This window comes from Saccoglossus kowalevskii, chromosome 4, assembly GCF_978046115.1.
Source record: "Saccoglossus kowalevskii chromosome 4, keSacKowa6.1, whole genome shotgun sequence".
Classification (NCBI taxonomy): domain Eukaryota; kingdom Metazoa; phylum Hemichordata; class Enteropneusta; family Harrimaniidae; genus Saccoglossus; species Saccoglossus kowalevskii.
The window spans coordinates 12,286,084-12,300,160 of NC_140644.1; the positions used below are offsets into that span (position 1 = coordinate 12,286,084).

Genomic DNA, 14,077 nt, shown 5'->3' on the forward strand with positions numbered 1-14,077 from the left:
TGGGAAACTAAGGTCACCACTAGAGGGCGCCATACTTTGAAATTGGAAATTGATGTCATATTCTACGAATTTATTTGAGTGACTATTTGATAGACAGTATTTCCGTGTATTTAAGGTTATCGCACGAGGATTTATTATTGGGAATATCTACTTTCACATTCATTCAACCCGTTACACTTTTAGTAATGTCTTGGCTTGGCTTTGGAAAGACAAAAAGCAACCTACCTGCAGCCACTCACCTCCAAGAACAGAGAAGCAAGCAGATCGGATCGCTGAAACAGTTCAATCGCAAGTGAGTCAATTTAATAGAATTTAAAATATTGATGTCATTCAAAATAAAACTAATCGGTAGCACCCAGGACCAGGGGTCTATAAATTATATTTCAAAATGGGCAAGGGGTTCCTTTTTGACATTTTCATTGGTCAAGTTTTTTTTTTGACATTTTCATGAATCAATTCAAAGGGGTCGTACAGTATTTTGTCTGTGTTGAATAATGTGTGATACGTGGAAATATATATTAAAAAGGGGTCGGTTTTCTTGACAACTTGTTTCAAGGGGTGGGTTATTGAGGGATCTGGTCTAACGGAATGTGAATGTCAGCAAAAGTTGGTGCCTCACATACCCATATAAATCAAGGGATCCCCTCAGGACCCGGTGTCACAGTTTAATGCTACCGTACTACATATACATGCACGTTATGTAAATACAACTAGCAAATATGTGAAAGTAAACATACGGTCAAGAAAAATCATCAGTTTTATATTTCCACAATTGCCACTGTAGCAATCATGGTGAAACTATTCAACCTTTGATCAAATGTGAAATATGTTACAAAATAAAATTAATATTTTCATTGTTAAGTTAAACTACGACTCATCAATGGTTAAAACTTGATTATATATCAGTCATTGGATTTTCTAATATAGTTCAAACATAAATGGCAATTTTTATAAAATTATCTTGCCCTTCAGTGCTTGTTTCAGAATGATCGAGGGCACTGATCATCTGTTCCTACAAGTAAATTGATTGGTACCAGGTAACAGGTGTATTTGCAAGTCACTGAATACTACACCACAGCTTTTACACACAAAAATCAAAGTCACCATCTTTGTTTGTATGGCACAAATATAATGCACATGCATGGTACAACAACCACCTCAGTTCAAGTAATAATCATCACTTCTAAGAAAACTGATTTGATCATTTACTGCAACATGTTAAAATACCCATTGACTGACCATAAGGGAAGTCTGTCAATGCTGTTGGTTGTCTGATAGATGAAAATGTGTCATACGGTGATGAAGATAAAGATGTGTCCTGATTCACTTCTTTGAATTGAATTCAGTTTGTGTTTTTTGTTGTTATTGTGAAATAAGAAGATATCAATTATTTAACTAAACTTGTCTCTTCCACAGTGTGACTGAAATTCAAAGAGATGTGGAATACAGAGTAACCATGACGATAGGTTCTTCAACAGTATCACTAAATATGTAAGGGTCTCAATCAATAAATGTTCTTAGATTTATTCACTTATATGAGTACAACACACATTGGTTGGGGTTCAGTGGTCTCAGCAATAATTGCAAAATGATAACAATTTATTCAATCATAGCAAACTGCTGTCATATATAGGATAAAATACATAATTGTCTTATGATACAATACCAGTTCGTTTGCCACACCTTTCCATGCACATCCTATGGGATTAATGATGTTTGGAATTTCTCTTCTCCAGTACACTGCCACCTTCTTTTCCACAAGAGAAGCCAGTTGTTAAAGTATCACCCGCAGTTCGTCATCCATGGGTTAATGAGCATATGATAGTAACTGGCTGTCCTAGTATCAATTCAGTAAGTCTACCTTTATGTGCATCATAAACCCCATTGTCTATGCGTGCACTTACTGTTCCTGTCAAATGTTTTGACATTTAATATATCTTTTGTTTCGTTGTTATTTTTCAATGACATGAATAAGATTAATGTTGATGCGCAACAATAGTTGTGAATTTGATATTAGCTAGTTTTGATTATTACTATATGAATACAAATAATTACTTTTTTTCACAATATTCAAATTCCCCAACAATGCCGAAACATCACTAAATTATTGCACTATTTAAACCCATAACCTACCTCAACCTAAGCCTGTTTGTGTCTAATCCTAAACTAATTGAATCATAATTAAAAATGACGAAACTCCTATTCTACGCTGACACCATTGAATATTTATTCACTACAGTATAAAATAATTGAGACACTTTTATCGAAAAATTGCAGAAGTTAATTAAGACTCAAAGGATTGTAATGATATAACTAATGTGTGTTGATCAAAGTTGGAACATGTGTAATTTTAGAACATTGTTTTGTTTTTTTGACTAGTTTGGTGTGCATACAGATTTGGGCCGCACAATATGTTCTGTTGTCTTAGAATTTACAAACAATCCTCCTATGATATTTGGTACTGAGCACCCTCAATGGTGAGTATTCATAAAATATAGAGTGAAGATAATATAAGGATATGTAATCATAATGATGTGTGATGAAGATGCCACTAATAGTTTGAAATCATGAGATAAACAAATTTATATTAATGTGTTTTTACCTTACCCATAACATCAAAGATGGAAGGGAAAGGTATATTAAGGGAAAAATTTCTGTACGGCGTTGTCATTGTAGTCGTCGCTGTCATTGTCGTCGTTAATAATGTTATTGTGTGCACAATAACTTTACCATTTCTATTCGAAACTTTATAAAACTTGGTCACCTTATTCATCAGTATAAAGTATGGTATGAACAACAGATGTCCTGTATGAAAATATCAAGCAAAAATTGAGAAAATCTGATAAAATATTTTGACTGTTTCTACTCGACTGATCACTGGTGATACACATTCAAAGGTCACTGATCTCGGTGGAAATATGCATTGTTGTATGTTTTGAATCTAAAATACTATTAACAAACAGATTTATATTGTTACATGGTGCATTTCAGTCCAAATTTATGACAAATTTTGGTCTTATATCTTATGGTCCATTATCATTAAAATGCTTGCTATTTCTTTCTACCAATCATTAAATTTCATCTAATCTAATGATTTGTTTTTACACAATAATCTATTTGTATAGCACGCCGCCAAGTCAGTTACCATATACACCACAGCCTCAAGCAGCTGCTCCATTTGTAGCACCATATCCCGTCAATCCTATATCAACAGTACCAAGTGGCATGAATTATATACCACAGATACCAATGCCAACGCTGACGACCTCCAGTCCAGTGCCAGTAAGTCTAGATTTTGCTGCAAACTAGTTAGAAGTGACAGTTTTTTTGTCTGAAGTTAGAAGAATGTTCTTTTCAATTTGAGCCCAAGATAGATATTAAAACTGAAAATCTTTTATAAAGCAACAGTCATTGCGCAGTTGGTCAAATTTCGTTTAAATGAATATGAATTGTATGTCAAAGGGGATCCATGTCAAACATGTCATGGCATGGTGAATGTGGTGTTTTCTGAAAACGAGGGAAATATCATGAAATTAATTTAGTGGTTGCTGAATTTTGAATAGACTCGAAATGCTGGTGATGTACAGCATGGTTTGTCTTGAACCAGTTCCTTCTTTTTCATCACAAATTCACAAAATAGTCCCCTTTATAGTCTGCACTTTCCTTCAGAAAAATGGGGACAAAACATTTTTTGAGTAAAAATTTTGTCTGTTGGCTCCAAAATATTGAAGAATATACGAAAAAAGTGCAGAAAATTTTGGCTGAGAAAGTCTGGTGGTGAAAAGGATAGTGAAATAATTATTGTACAGTCAGAAGAATTTCATACTTCAATGAGTCGGTATACTTATCGAACAATATTCCAAGAGTTGGAACCTCACTGATAGCATTGAGTCTGTGTACTAATCGTACAATATTGCAAGAGTTGGAACCTCACTGATAGCATTGAGTCTGTGTACTAATCGTACAATATTGCAAGAGTTGGAACCTCACTGATAGCATTGAGTCTGTGTACTAATCGTACAATATTGCAAGAGTTGGAACCTCACTGATAGCATTGAGTCTGTGTACTAATCGTACAATATTGCAAGAGTTGGAGCCTAACTGATAGCTTACAATTCAAGAATTGGGTTTGATTCATTATGTATTTTTCTCCCCCATATACAGATGTCATGTTCTTATACAATGCCGACAGTGCCCACATCGTTTCCCGACCTTCATAGTAAAACAGTTTCACAACTACAGGCATTCAACGCAGAGGAACATATTCTAGCAGAATATTCACTTAATTTACCGCAGATGAAGAAATTACAAGTCGACCGTCTGGATTTGTGCAATGCTAACGAGGATTTAGCAAGTAAGTGTTTTTTTTTCTTTTCAGAGTTCAGTAAAGAAAGCATTTTGTAGCAGTTGAACATTTAATGCAGTCATTGATGGTGGTCACAGTGTCCAGACCTTCATAGTCTTCATGGTAAATTAGGCTCACTAGCGAAAAACATAGAAACAGTAATTTTGAAATTATATACTGGGGTATACAATCTGGATTCATGATTCACAAATTCAAAGTTTGAATACTTTAAGTTTCAGGACATTTCTATTCCAAAAATGTTTAAACTGAGCATATTTTTTGTGATAAAAATAGAGATTATTTTTATGAAATCAATAAACAAAATCTTCATAAATATTTTTGTACCGGTAGGTGATTGATTTTTTTTGAGCGGGTGTGGTACACAGAAGTGTTAACTTTTAATAGGGATCTTTTATATGTTTTAGTTATGTAATGGAGATGGGATTATAGTTTTAGGCTTGTTTCAGGTCTCCTTGGATAGTCAAAATGAATGGAAAAAATGTGTTAATAAATAGATAATTTTATTTTTTTAGAGATTAATCTGAGAAAGAAACCCTATTTGGAATCTCAGAAAGAAGAGTTAAGACAAAAATATGAAATATTGGAACAGCTGAGAAAACAGTTTGATATAGATTGTCAGAAACAACAAACCTTAAGTGAAGTAAGTCAGCCATGTTTATTCCTCAATTCTGTCATCCGTGTCATAATTTTGCATAATTGACACCCTACCTTATTTGGTAATGTGAATTCCTAATATGGAATGATTATGCAATATTTCCAAGATGGCGGTTGATACACTGTTAAGCTTTTCATCACCAGACTTTCTGGGCCAAAGTTTTCTGCACTTTTTTTATTTTATACTTCAATATTTATGGAAATGAACCTTTATTTTGGAGCCAACAGACAACATTTGAGTAAATTTTTGGTTTTTACTCAAAAACTTTGGCTATTTGTCCCAATCTTCTAAAGGAAGGTGCAGACTATAAACGGGACTATTTTGTGAGGGAAAGGGGGAACTGGTGGTGAAAAGGGTAACACATTCTTTGCAGTATCCTTGTAATTATCTCATAAAATTATTCAACTGTAAACTTATTTTGAAAGACTTTAGGTTTGTTAACTTTGTAATTTATGGTACTGTCCAATCAGCTTGTGTGTGGTCTGTGTCATGAATGTAATTTTCCCAACAAGGATCGTACGATCATTACACCAAACGATTTGCATAGCTCCTGACCAACAGTCGACTACCGGTAGTTCATTATTTACAAATTGTTTTTTCAGAGATACAATCCATCCAACCTTCTTACACATCTAAAGATTGCATCAGCTGAAGCTGAGGAGGAGTCAGAAAAAATTGCTGATTTATTTTTAGATAAACAGATTGATATTGAATCCTTTGTGCAACAGTTTATGGAGAAACGAAAAGTAAGTTGGATTATGTGATTCGGCTGCTGTTGTTTCACAAAATGACTGGATAACAGTGATCAATATGCCATGTACTTTGATCACATGATTTCCTAAGGATTTAACTTACCAATCCTACTATACTGTCTTAAAACTGTGAATATTGGTTGATACTATAGTGGTAGTACTGATAAGTAAAAATTTACCAAAATGTTTTTTTCCCTCAATAGGAACACATGCAATATGATTCCTATTAGATTTAGAACTTGTTCCTATACATGTGTAAATCCTGCTGGGAAAGGGTTAAATCCTATAGAAATCATAGAAAGTCCTATATATGACTTAATATACTTAGCAAAAGAAATCAATAATATTTATTATGATTAAGGTAGAGATGCAGTTTACCTGACAGGTATTTTAATTTATTTATTTATTTATTAACACACAAGATCCCCCGGAGGGGATGAAAAGGGTTACAAATCAGATATTAGTAAAAGAAAAATAACCACATAAAAAGTAAGGGAACAAAAAGGCATTAAAAAAAAAAGATAATAATTTGAATACAAGGAATGTATTACTGGCTTAGTTTATGTAGGTGCTGCTGTCTTGTATTAAAACAGTTTTTTAAATATTGTGCTAAAGGAATAGACATTTTCTCGTCACTTAGTAATGATATGAATTTATTTTCATTACTAAATTTGTCAAAATTTGGTATACGTTTATTAGCTACAATGTAAAGTTTTAATCTTATTTCATTGTAATGAGGACAATTTGTGACAAAATGTTGTTCATCTTTAAAATCCAATCCTGTATGCCGGCCTATTTCAATTTTCAGACAGTGGTTGCCAAGTCTAAATTTTGTTAAGGATTTGCGAAGTTCACTGTTTTTCATAATTGTTAAGTAGTTTTCTTGTTCTATTTTGGTTTTAAAAAGTTTGTAGGTTCTTAGTTTATTTTTAGAATTTGATTTTTTCCTATTGTCATTATTTATTTCATTTTTCCACTCAGTTGTAAACTCTTCTTTTAATTTCTCATCAATTGTTTTTAATTTTGATAATGAGATAATATTTGTTTCATTTAAAAGATAAGAATGGTTAATATTTTTTAATATCAGATCAAGTTTTTAAACCATTTACTTTTAATAACTTTATTGACATAGTATGCTTCTTGAAGTAGAGTATTTGTGGAATTAGCAATACGATTGGCATATTTTATCATTTGTTTCTTAATAAAAGAGTCAAGAGGTAATTTTCCCAATTCACTATATATTGCCATGATTGGTGTATTTTTTGAGATACCAAGAATGTACCGATAGTATGTAAGCTGAACATCCTCTACAATTGATTTTGTAGAACTTTCTTCTCCCCAAATGTCACTCCCATACACAATAACTGGTCTGATAAGTTTATCAAATAGTGACAGTAGTATGGACATGTCCAGATTACCAGATCCAATTTTGGTCTTTAATGAGAATAAGGCTTTTATTCCTTTTCTTTTTAGGTTTTTCATGGCATCTTTAAATTTACCATTTGGACTCATAGTTAAGCCAAGATAATTGAAATCTTTAACTATATTGATTTCTTTTCCTTCATAAAAGAATATTTCCTTGTTAAGGAGTCTGTTACACTTATTGAATATCATTATTTTTGTTTTATCTGTGTTGACAGACAACTGCCATTTTGATGTGTAGGCTGATAGTTTATCCAAACAGTTTTGTAATCCCCTTTTGGATTTTGAAAGAATCACAATATCATCTGCATAAAGAAGGCAATTAATGGGTGTGTTGTGTAACAGTGTAGGGTCACAATGATCATTATCAAAAATATCAGGCAGGTCATTAATAAATAAATTAAACAGACTTGGGCTAAGGTTGCATCCTTGTTTTACTCCGATATTTGAACAAAATGATTCTGTTAAACCATTTCTTGTTTTTACCTTATATTTCACATCACCATACATATCTTTTATAATTGTGTACATATTACCGTTTACACCATTTTTCAACAATTTATAAAAAAGACCTTCATGCCAAACACTATCAAAGGCTTTTTTGAGGTCTACAAAGCAGGCATAAATTTTATTTGATGTTTTCGATTTATTTTTATCATTTGCCTGATGGATGATCTCCTTGTCCTGATGGAGGTATTTATTAATACCGGTAATAGTTTTCAGGATAAACAGATTGTCTGTTGTCCGACAGTCTTTCCTGAATCCAAATTGTTTATTAGAGAGGATATTATTTTTTTCTAGATATGAAACTAGTCTTGTGTTTAAAATACTATTAAATAATTTACCTAAACAACTTGAAATTGCTATTCCCCTGTAATTAGAAGGATTCAATTTTGATCCAGATTTGTGCAAGGGTACAATTAGTTAATTAGGAAACCAAGATGACCTCCCTTGTCCACAAAACTATATATTTTCGGAAAGCTTATTGTATGAATTTTAAAATTTTGTGAGTATTTTTTTTTATGGACACTGTAGTTTGAAATATGCACAAAAATGTGCTTTTTTGGTCAAAAGTGATTTTAAAAAAATTAGCTCCTAAACCATGCTTCTGTTTCCTGTCAAAATTGGTTTATGGGTACATCTGTTTACTATGAAGAAAGCGTCGTCTTGAAAACTGTCTACCAGTTGTCACTTTTGCAGGGCAGCAGCCCAAATTTTACTACTTCAAGTTTATGCATAAATTAACACCCAGGCTAGTTGTCTGTATGATTGTTGTAACACTGTTCAACCAAAAACAATGCCCCAACGACGTTTTGAAGATAAACACATTGTCAATCATTTGTGAAAATTTCAAAACAAAAGTTCTAGGATGTGCACTAAAAAGAAGCTGAGATAATTGCTAATTTGCATAAATTCACTCAGTAAGAAGTTTGCTAATGCTCATAATTAAAATGGCTGTAACAGTTCCAAATTTAATTGTATTATCGTTTTGTTAAAAGTTAAATATAGTGCATAATATGGAGTTCCGTCATTTCTTTTTTCACCATGTTTCTTTTTTATTATTTATGTACGGCCTTGCTAAATCTCGCTAAGCATTCAAAATAGAGAAAGTTTGTTTATGGGATGGGCAACCGTTCCTATGGGACATGGTACCTGTTCTATACAATGCCATGCAGGACAGATAGGATTCCTATTGAATGTGTCTATATGAATTTTCTAACAGCAAGGGTTCTTGGTGGAAGATTGTGCAGTGAATATCATGTATGGCTCCCGTATTTGAGATAAATAATGTAGGATCTTTATAGTTTTAAATTATTTTTCTTGCCCCCAAAATATTACTGCTTCGTTTTTATATTATTTTATTTCAGTTGTGTCATACAAGAAAAGGTAAAGAAGAAAAGCTGATGCAATTGGCTGATAGGCGATACTAATATCTTCTTACCACTGATGATGTAATCCAAGATGGCTGAGAACAAATCCAAGATGGCTGAAAGTCAACTGATGCATGATTGGATACTTGGATATTCAATCCAAGATGGCTGAGAGCCAACAGACATGTGATTAAACATTGGATTATACAAATCCAAGATGGCTGCTCGTAATTCAAGATGGTTGGATACTTGACTATAACCTGCTAAAAATGGCAAAACAACATAATAATATAATTAAAAACAAATAAGTGAAAATCTGCTAAAGGGGATTTATATGACAATTTTTGCTTGCATTTATGCCTGTTTTTATTTTGTAAATGGGTTGAATGCATCAAACATTAGTGATACATACTAAAGATGGATATATCATGATGTATCTGTTACTGCTAGATTTTTTTATTATGTATACAGTTTAAAAATTGTATTTCATTGAATTTTAATTATATCAGTTAGATTATTATATTCATTGACATTGTTATCTGAGGAAATTCCTCCTGGCTAATGGGAACACTTGGTGAGTATAGCAGCATAGAAAGTGAGGTGGCAGTCCATTAATGCCATATGAAAATCAGAATGGAAATCTAGTCATAACTAAAAAAAAAAAAAAACTTTGATATTTACCTTATGAATGGCTTGATGGCAATTAGTTCAGTGTTTTGCCACTCCAATGTGGAAATGAAATATGTCTTCCCTGTTCTGTTCTACATATACACATTACAGGGCATATTCTGCTTTATATGATATATTCTACTCTAGATATGCTCATTACAGGGCTTAATTTGCTTTTCATAATTATACACATTGCAGGTCATTCTGTTCAACAGGCCCAACCCATTGGCTTAGCCATGTTCTACATATATACTGCTTCAAGTGGTCTAGTGTGCCGACAGATAAACCATTGATACATTTACTGTTAGTAATTCCAGTCTTCGTGGTCATCTGTTCTCCTGACTGGTTTTCTTTGAAAATGTTTCACCATGGTGATAATTTACATTTGAAACCAAATTATATTCCTGGTTGTCTTTCAGTTTGTTTTTGAAATCGGAATAATTTGATGCCAACAATTCTGGACAGACTGCATACATGTATTTTAAATATTAGTGTCTAATTTATAAATTGCTATGTTTTATTTAAAATTATTGGTGGTGAGTGTTTACTTGGGGGGGGGGGGGCAAGTAAAAGTGTATAACTGCCATATGATTTTGATTAACCCAATGAAGTTCTCAAGGTAATATACTGGTACTATACTGCAGATTACTCCAGAAATATATATATTTAGGAAAGTTGACTCATAGTCCCTGAAAAGGAAAGGATGCGTGACATTGCCTGAATGATATGTTAAAAAGAACACCATATCACATCTAGATTGTGTAACATTAAGAGAACTTGCACAGTTCAGTATTTAACATTGATTCAAAGTCGAATATTGTTTTTCCAATTGCAACACACTGAGCACACCATATTGGTAATGTCACAATGCAGTAACAATACACTAAAACCGCTATACTGATAATGATCTATAGTCTTGCACATCAAATGCAAGTAACCAACTGTCCAAACAAAGCAAGTTCCCTGAATGTCACAGAATATTGGTGTGTTATAAAATGCTTGTTTACTGTATTAGGGCAACTGCATATGTCTGCTGTCTTTGAGGTTGTTGGTCACCAACCCCCCCCCCCCCTTCCTGAGGTAACCAGTCAACATATGTCTACATTTCAATGAAATGGACGTTCCTAAATTGCCAAGGATAATCTAAGCTACTTGGCTAAATATCAACACCATAAAATTGTACTACGGTAGTTAAATTATTCTAACTTTATTGTAACATTTTGTATTCTGAAAAATCCTTTTTAATTATTTGTATCTGTATGCAGTAAGTCCCAAGAATAAAATGAGACATTTGTTTGTAAATAAATCTGTCTTTATTTGATAACACATCAACTACTTTAATTTGATTGAATTATTGCTATGTGATTGTACTTAGACTGTCGATAGTCCTCGGGCCTAATGTAATTGTGTATCCTAGACATTCAAATGCCAAAGGTGTTTGATTGGAAATACTAAGTACTTCACGCGAGGGACTTTAGTCCCGAGAGACTGCACTCCATATTCTCTGTGGTGACCACCGAACTCGGCCAGAATTCCACTCGGCCAGTGACCGTACTCGGCCAGCATATGTGTTAATGGGTTTGTCAAAGGGTGTCGATTTCAGTGACGCAACAGTAAAATGTTTAAAAAAAATACACGGGCACCAAGGGTTATCGATCTCAGTGATGCAATAGCGAGCGCGATTTCAGTGATGTCTATCGTGCTTTATTAATAAAAAAAGGGCTGTCGATCTCAGTGATGCAAGAGCGAGCGCTGTGTCTTTTGTCATATCACAGTAAAATGTTAAAAAAAATACACGGGCACCAAGGGTTGTCGATCTCAGTGATGCAATAGCGAGCGCAATTTCAGTGATGTCTATCGTGCTTTGTTAATAAAAAAAAGGGTTGTCGATTTCAGTGACGCAACAGCCAGCGCTGTGTCTTTTGTCATATCACAGTAAAATGTTAAAAAAAATACACGGGCACCAAGGGTTGTCGATCTCAGTGATGCAATAGCGAGCGCTGTATTACAGACTGCCAGAGTCAAATCACAATACAATATAAAAAAATGTACGGGCGTCAAAGGGTGTCGATTTCAGTGATGCTGAAAGGGTTGTCGATTGTTAAAAAATAAAATATGGCCACAAGGATTATCGGTTTCAGTGACGCAGTGCTTTATGGTTAAAAACGTTGGAGTTCGTGTAACCGTGGTGTAACCCTCATGGTTAATTAACACATCTTGCAAGGTGTGATTCTTGTATTAGACGCTTGTTATTGTTTCCGTGTCACAAGCGGCAGCAACGAGCACTTATGTATGTAAAAATAAATACTGCACGGACGGCAAGGGTTTAATCAAGAATGGTGAGAGGCATGTAGTAATCTTCAGTGGAAATGAAATACAACAGTTTTGAAACTATGCCATGTTATTGTATATACAAACCGGAAGGCTGTTGGCGATCCACTCAAGCAAGCAACATGTTGCCATGACGATCCGGCCCTGGTTTGGACGATCCAAAACAGATTGGGTATAAATTATATTCGATATGCGTTCATATCTGAACAAACTGTTTCTTTGCACGTTGTGCTTATGGTTGTTGAGCAATACATTTCAGGGTCCGCATTTTTGTGGTTTGTTAGGATGTGTTTTCGTGGGGGGGGGGGGAGATTGCGTGAATAAATTGAGAACTGAAGTCGGAATGTAACAATGTAGCAAGATGTCCCACTCTGTCGCCAAGTTAAATGCCCGACTTCTTGTACTTTATACGCTAAGTTGCAAACAATGACCTGTCAATTGGCGGCAGATCATTGTTTAAAGAAAAAAATTCACGGCTTAAAGGTGTTAACAACATGAATAGAAGTGAGTACGTAATTGATGATGCCGCCTGTACTAAACTTCGACATGTCGCTTTCGAGGCATAGTTTGCAATAGAAAAGGTTACAACAAATAAATAAAATAAAACGAACTAAAATTGTCACTGGGGTTGGTGTCTTTTTTCAAAATATTTCTTTCCGGGTACCTCGCCACAGGGAGTGTTAGACCACTGTTTAGCAAGGCTATGAATTGTGTCTTTGGTGGAAAAGTTTTGGTTTTTGCCGTTTCAAATAGAACATTTCTTTCGGGGGTGTTTCTTTGTGTCTCAATTTTCAAGTTATGGTCACTGAGGTAGAATTTAGTTAGATTTTCGCGCATCTCAATATTTTGCAGGGTAACAAGGTAGGTTTCTAAAGCAAAATTGTTTTTTAATTCACATTATGTTTCTTAACTTATTTTTTAAATGTGGCGCAATCGTTATTCGAAATAACAGTTTTCACTGTTTTCATATTTCCATGTATATTATCAATTTGTGTCATGTTTTTTTTCAACTTTATGGTCACAAAAACAATGGAGTTCGCGTGATCGGTGCGTAAAATACTTCATAGCTACAAGCGTGGGCATACTAACTTGTAATCGACAGACATGGATGAATAAACACCTCGTGCGAGGCGCGATTTGACTGGTGGCATACGACAGGGGAGCTCTTCTTTAACAAGTCGGTAAAAGGTGTGACCACGTGTAGTTAGCAACAGTATTTCCATTGTGATTTTTATGCCAAATATGTCCATTCTTTTATTGAAACACACAACTTATTACTGCTGGTTTATATTTTATGGGTTGCGTCGATCTCGCAAGATACGCACAGACACAAGCACTCATGATATTGCCAGGTTGTCCCGTGACTTTCAACAACTAAAATAGAATTTCCCCTATGTACAACAACTTGTACCTTAAAGGCGCGGCGTAATTGCATTTATTTACCAATAACTCGTATCTTACAAGAACGATGTATTTGCATTTATTTACCAATAACTCGTATCTTACAAGAACGGTGTATTTGCATATATTTACCAATTGCAGTGTTCAAATTGGTCTGTACTTTTCCTAAATAAAACTATTTTTTTGAAAGTAACAAGTCGTGTAAAGGTGTTTTCATTCCTAGCAGAATTTGGCAAAGAATTATGCTTATGGCTATCAGCCGCTAGAGGGCGCAGCCATGGCTGTGAACGTTCCAATAAAACCGGGACGCTTTGCCAAAATGTTTTTGTTATTCCTTGGAGGTATCTTATTAAATCCATGGGTTTTTTTCCAGCGATTAACCGTTATAATGTTCTTATTATTTTTATTTTCATTCATATATACTGCTCCCCCAGCTACAGACAATATATATGTGTGAGTGTAATCACATTGGGTGAGAAAAATGGTATAGATGATGTAACAATCTGGTAATAACCGCGTTGTGTTTTTAAATATATATGCAATGTATACATAGCTTGGTTCCGCGCATGAAGCATTGTAGCCTTTTCCTGTTTGTCAAGCACAGTGACAA

General features: G+C 34.2%; 1 protein-coding gene across 1 annotated transcript; it reads left to right on the forward strand.

The window, feature by feature from the left end:
* The first annotated feature begins 26 nt into the window (after positions 1–26).
* On the forward strand, positions 27–11,041 carry LOC102808176 (vacuolar protein sorting-associated protein 37A-like). The gene is made up of 9 exons (XM_085497790.1): positions 27–292; positions 1,417–1,491; positions 1,737–1,851; positions 2,380–2,477; positions 3,126–3,282; positions 4,165–4,354; positions 4,879–5,006; positions 5,624–5,767; positions 9,064–11,041. The coding sequence occupies exons 1-9, from the start codon at positions 186–188 to the stop codon at positions 9,124–9,126; spliced, it is 1,077 nt and encodes a 358-aa protein (XP_085353916.1). The 5' UTR covers positions 27–185; the 3' UTR covers positions 9,127–11,041.
* Positions 11,042–14,077: the final 3,036 nt, after the last annotated feature.

Excerpts from the sequence above, each read along its gene's own strand:
- LOC102808176 (XM_085497790.1), top strand. The coding sequence starts at position 186 with ATGTCTTGGCTTGGCTTTGGAAAGACAAAAAGCAACCTACCTGCAGCC. Across the intron at positions 1,852-2,379 it reads GCTGTCCTAGTATCAATTCA|TTTGGTGTGCATACAGATTT; the intron begins GTAAGTCTACCT and ends TTTTTTGACTAG. Across the intron at positions 4,355-4,878 it reads TGCTAACGAGGATTTAGCAA|AGATTAATCTGAGAAAGAAA; the intron begins GTAAGTGTTTTT and ends TTATTTTTTTAG.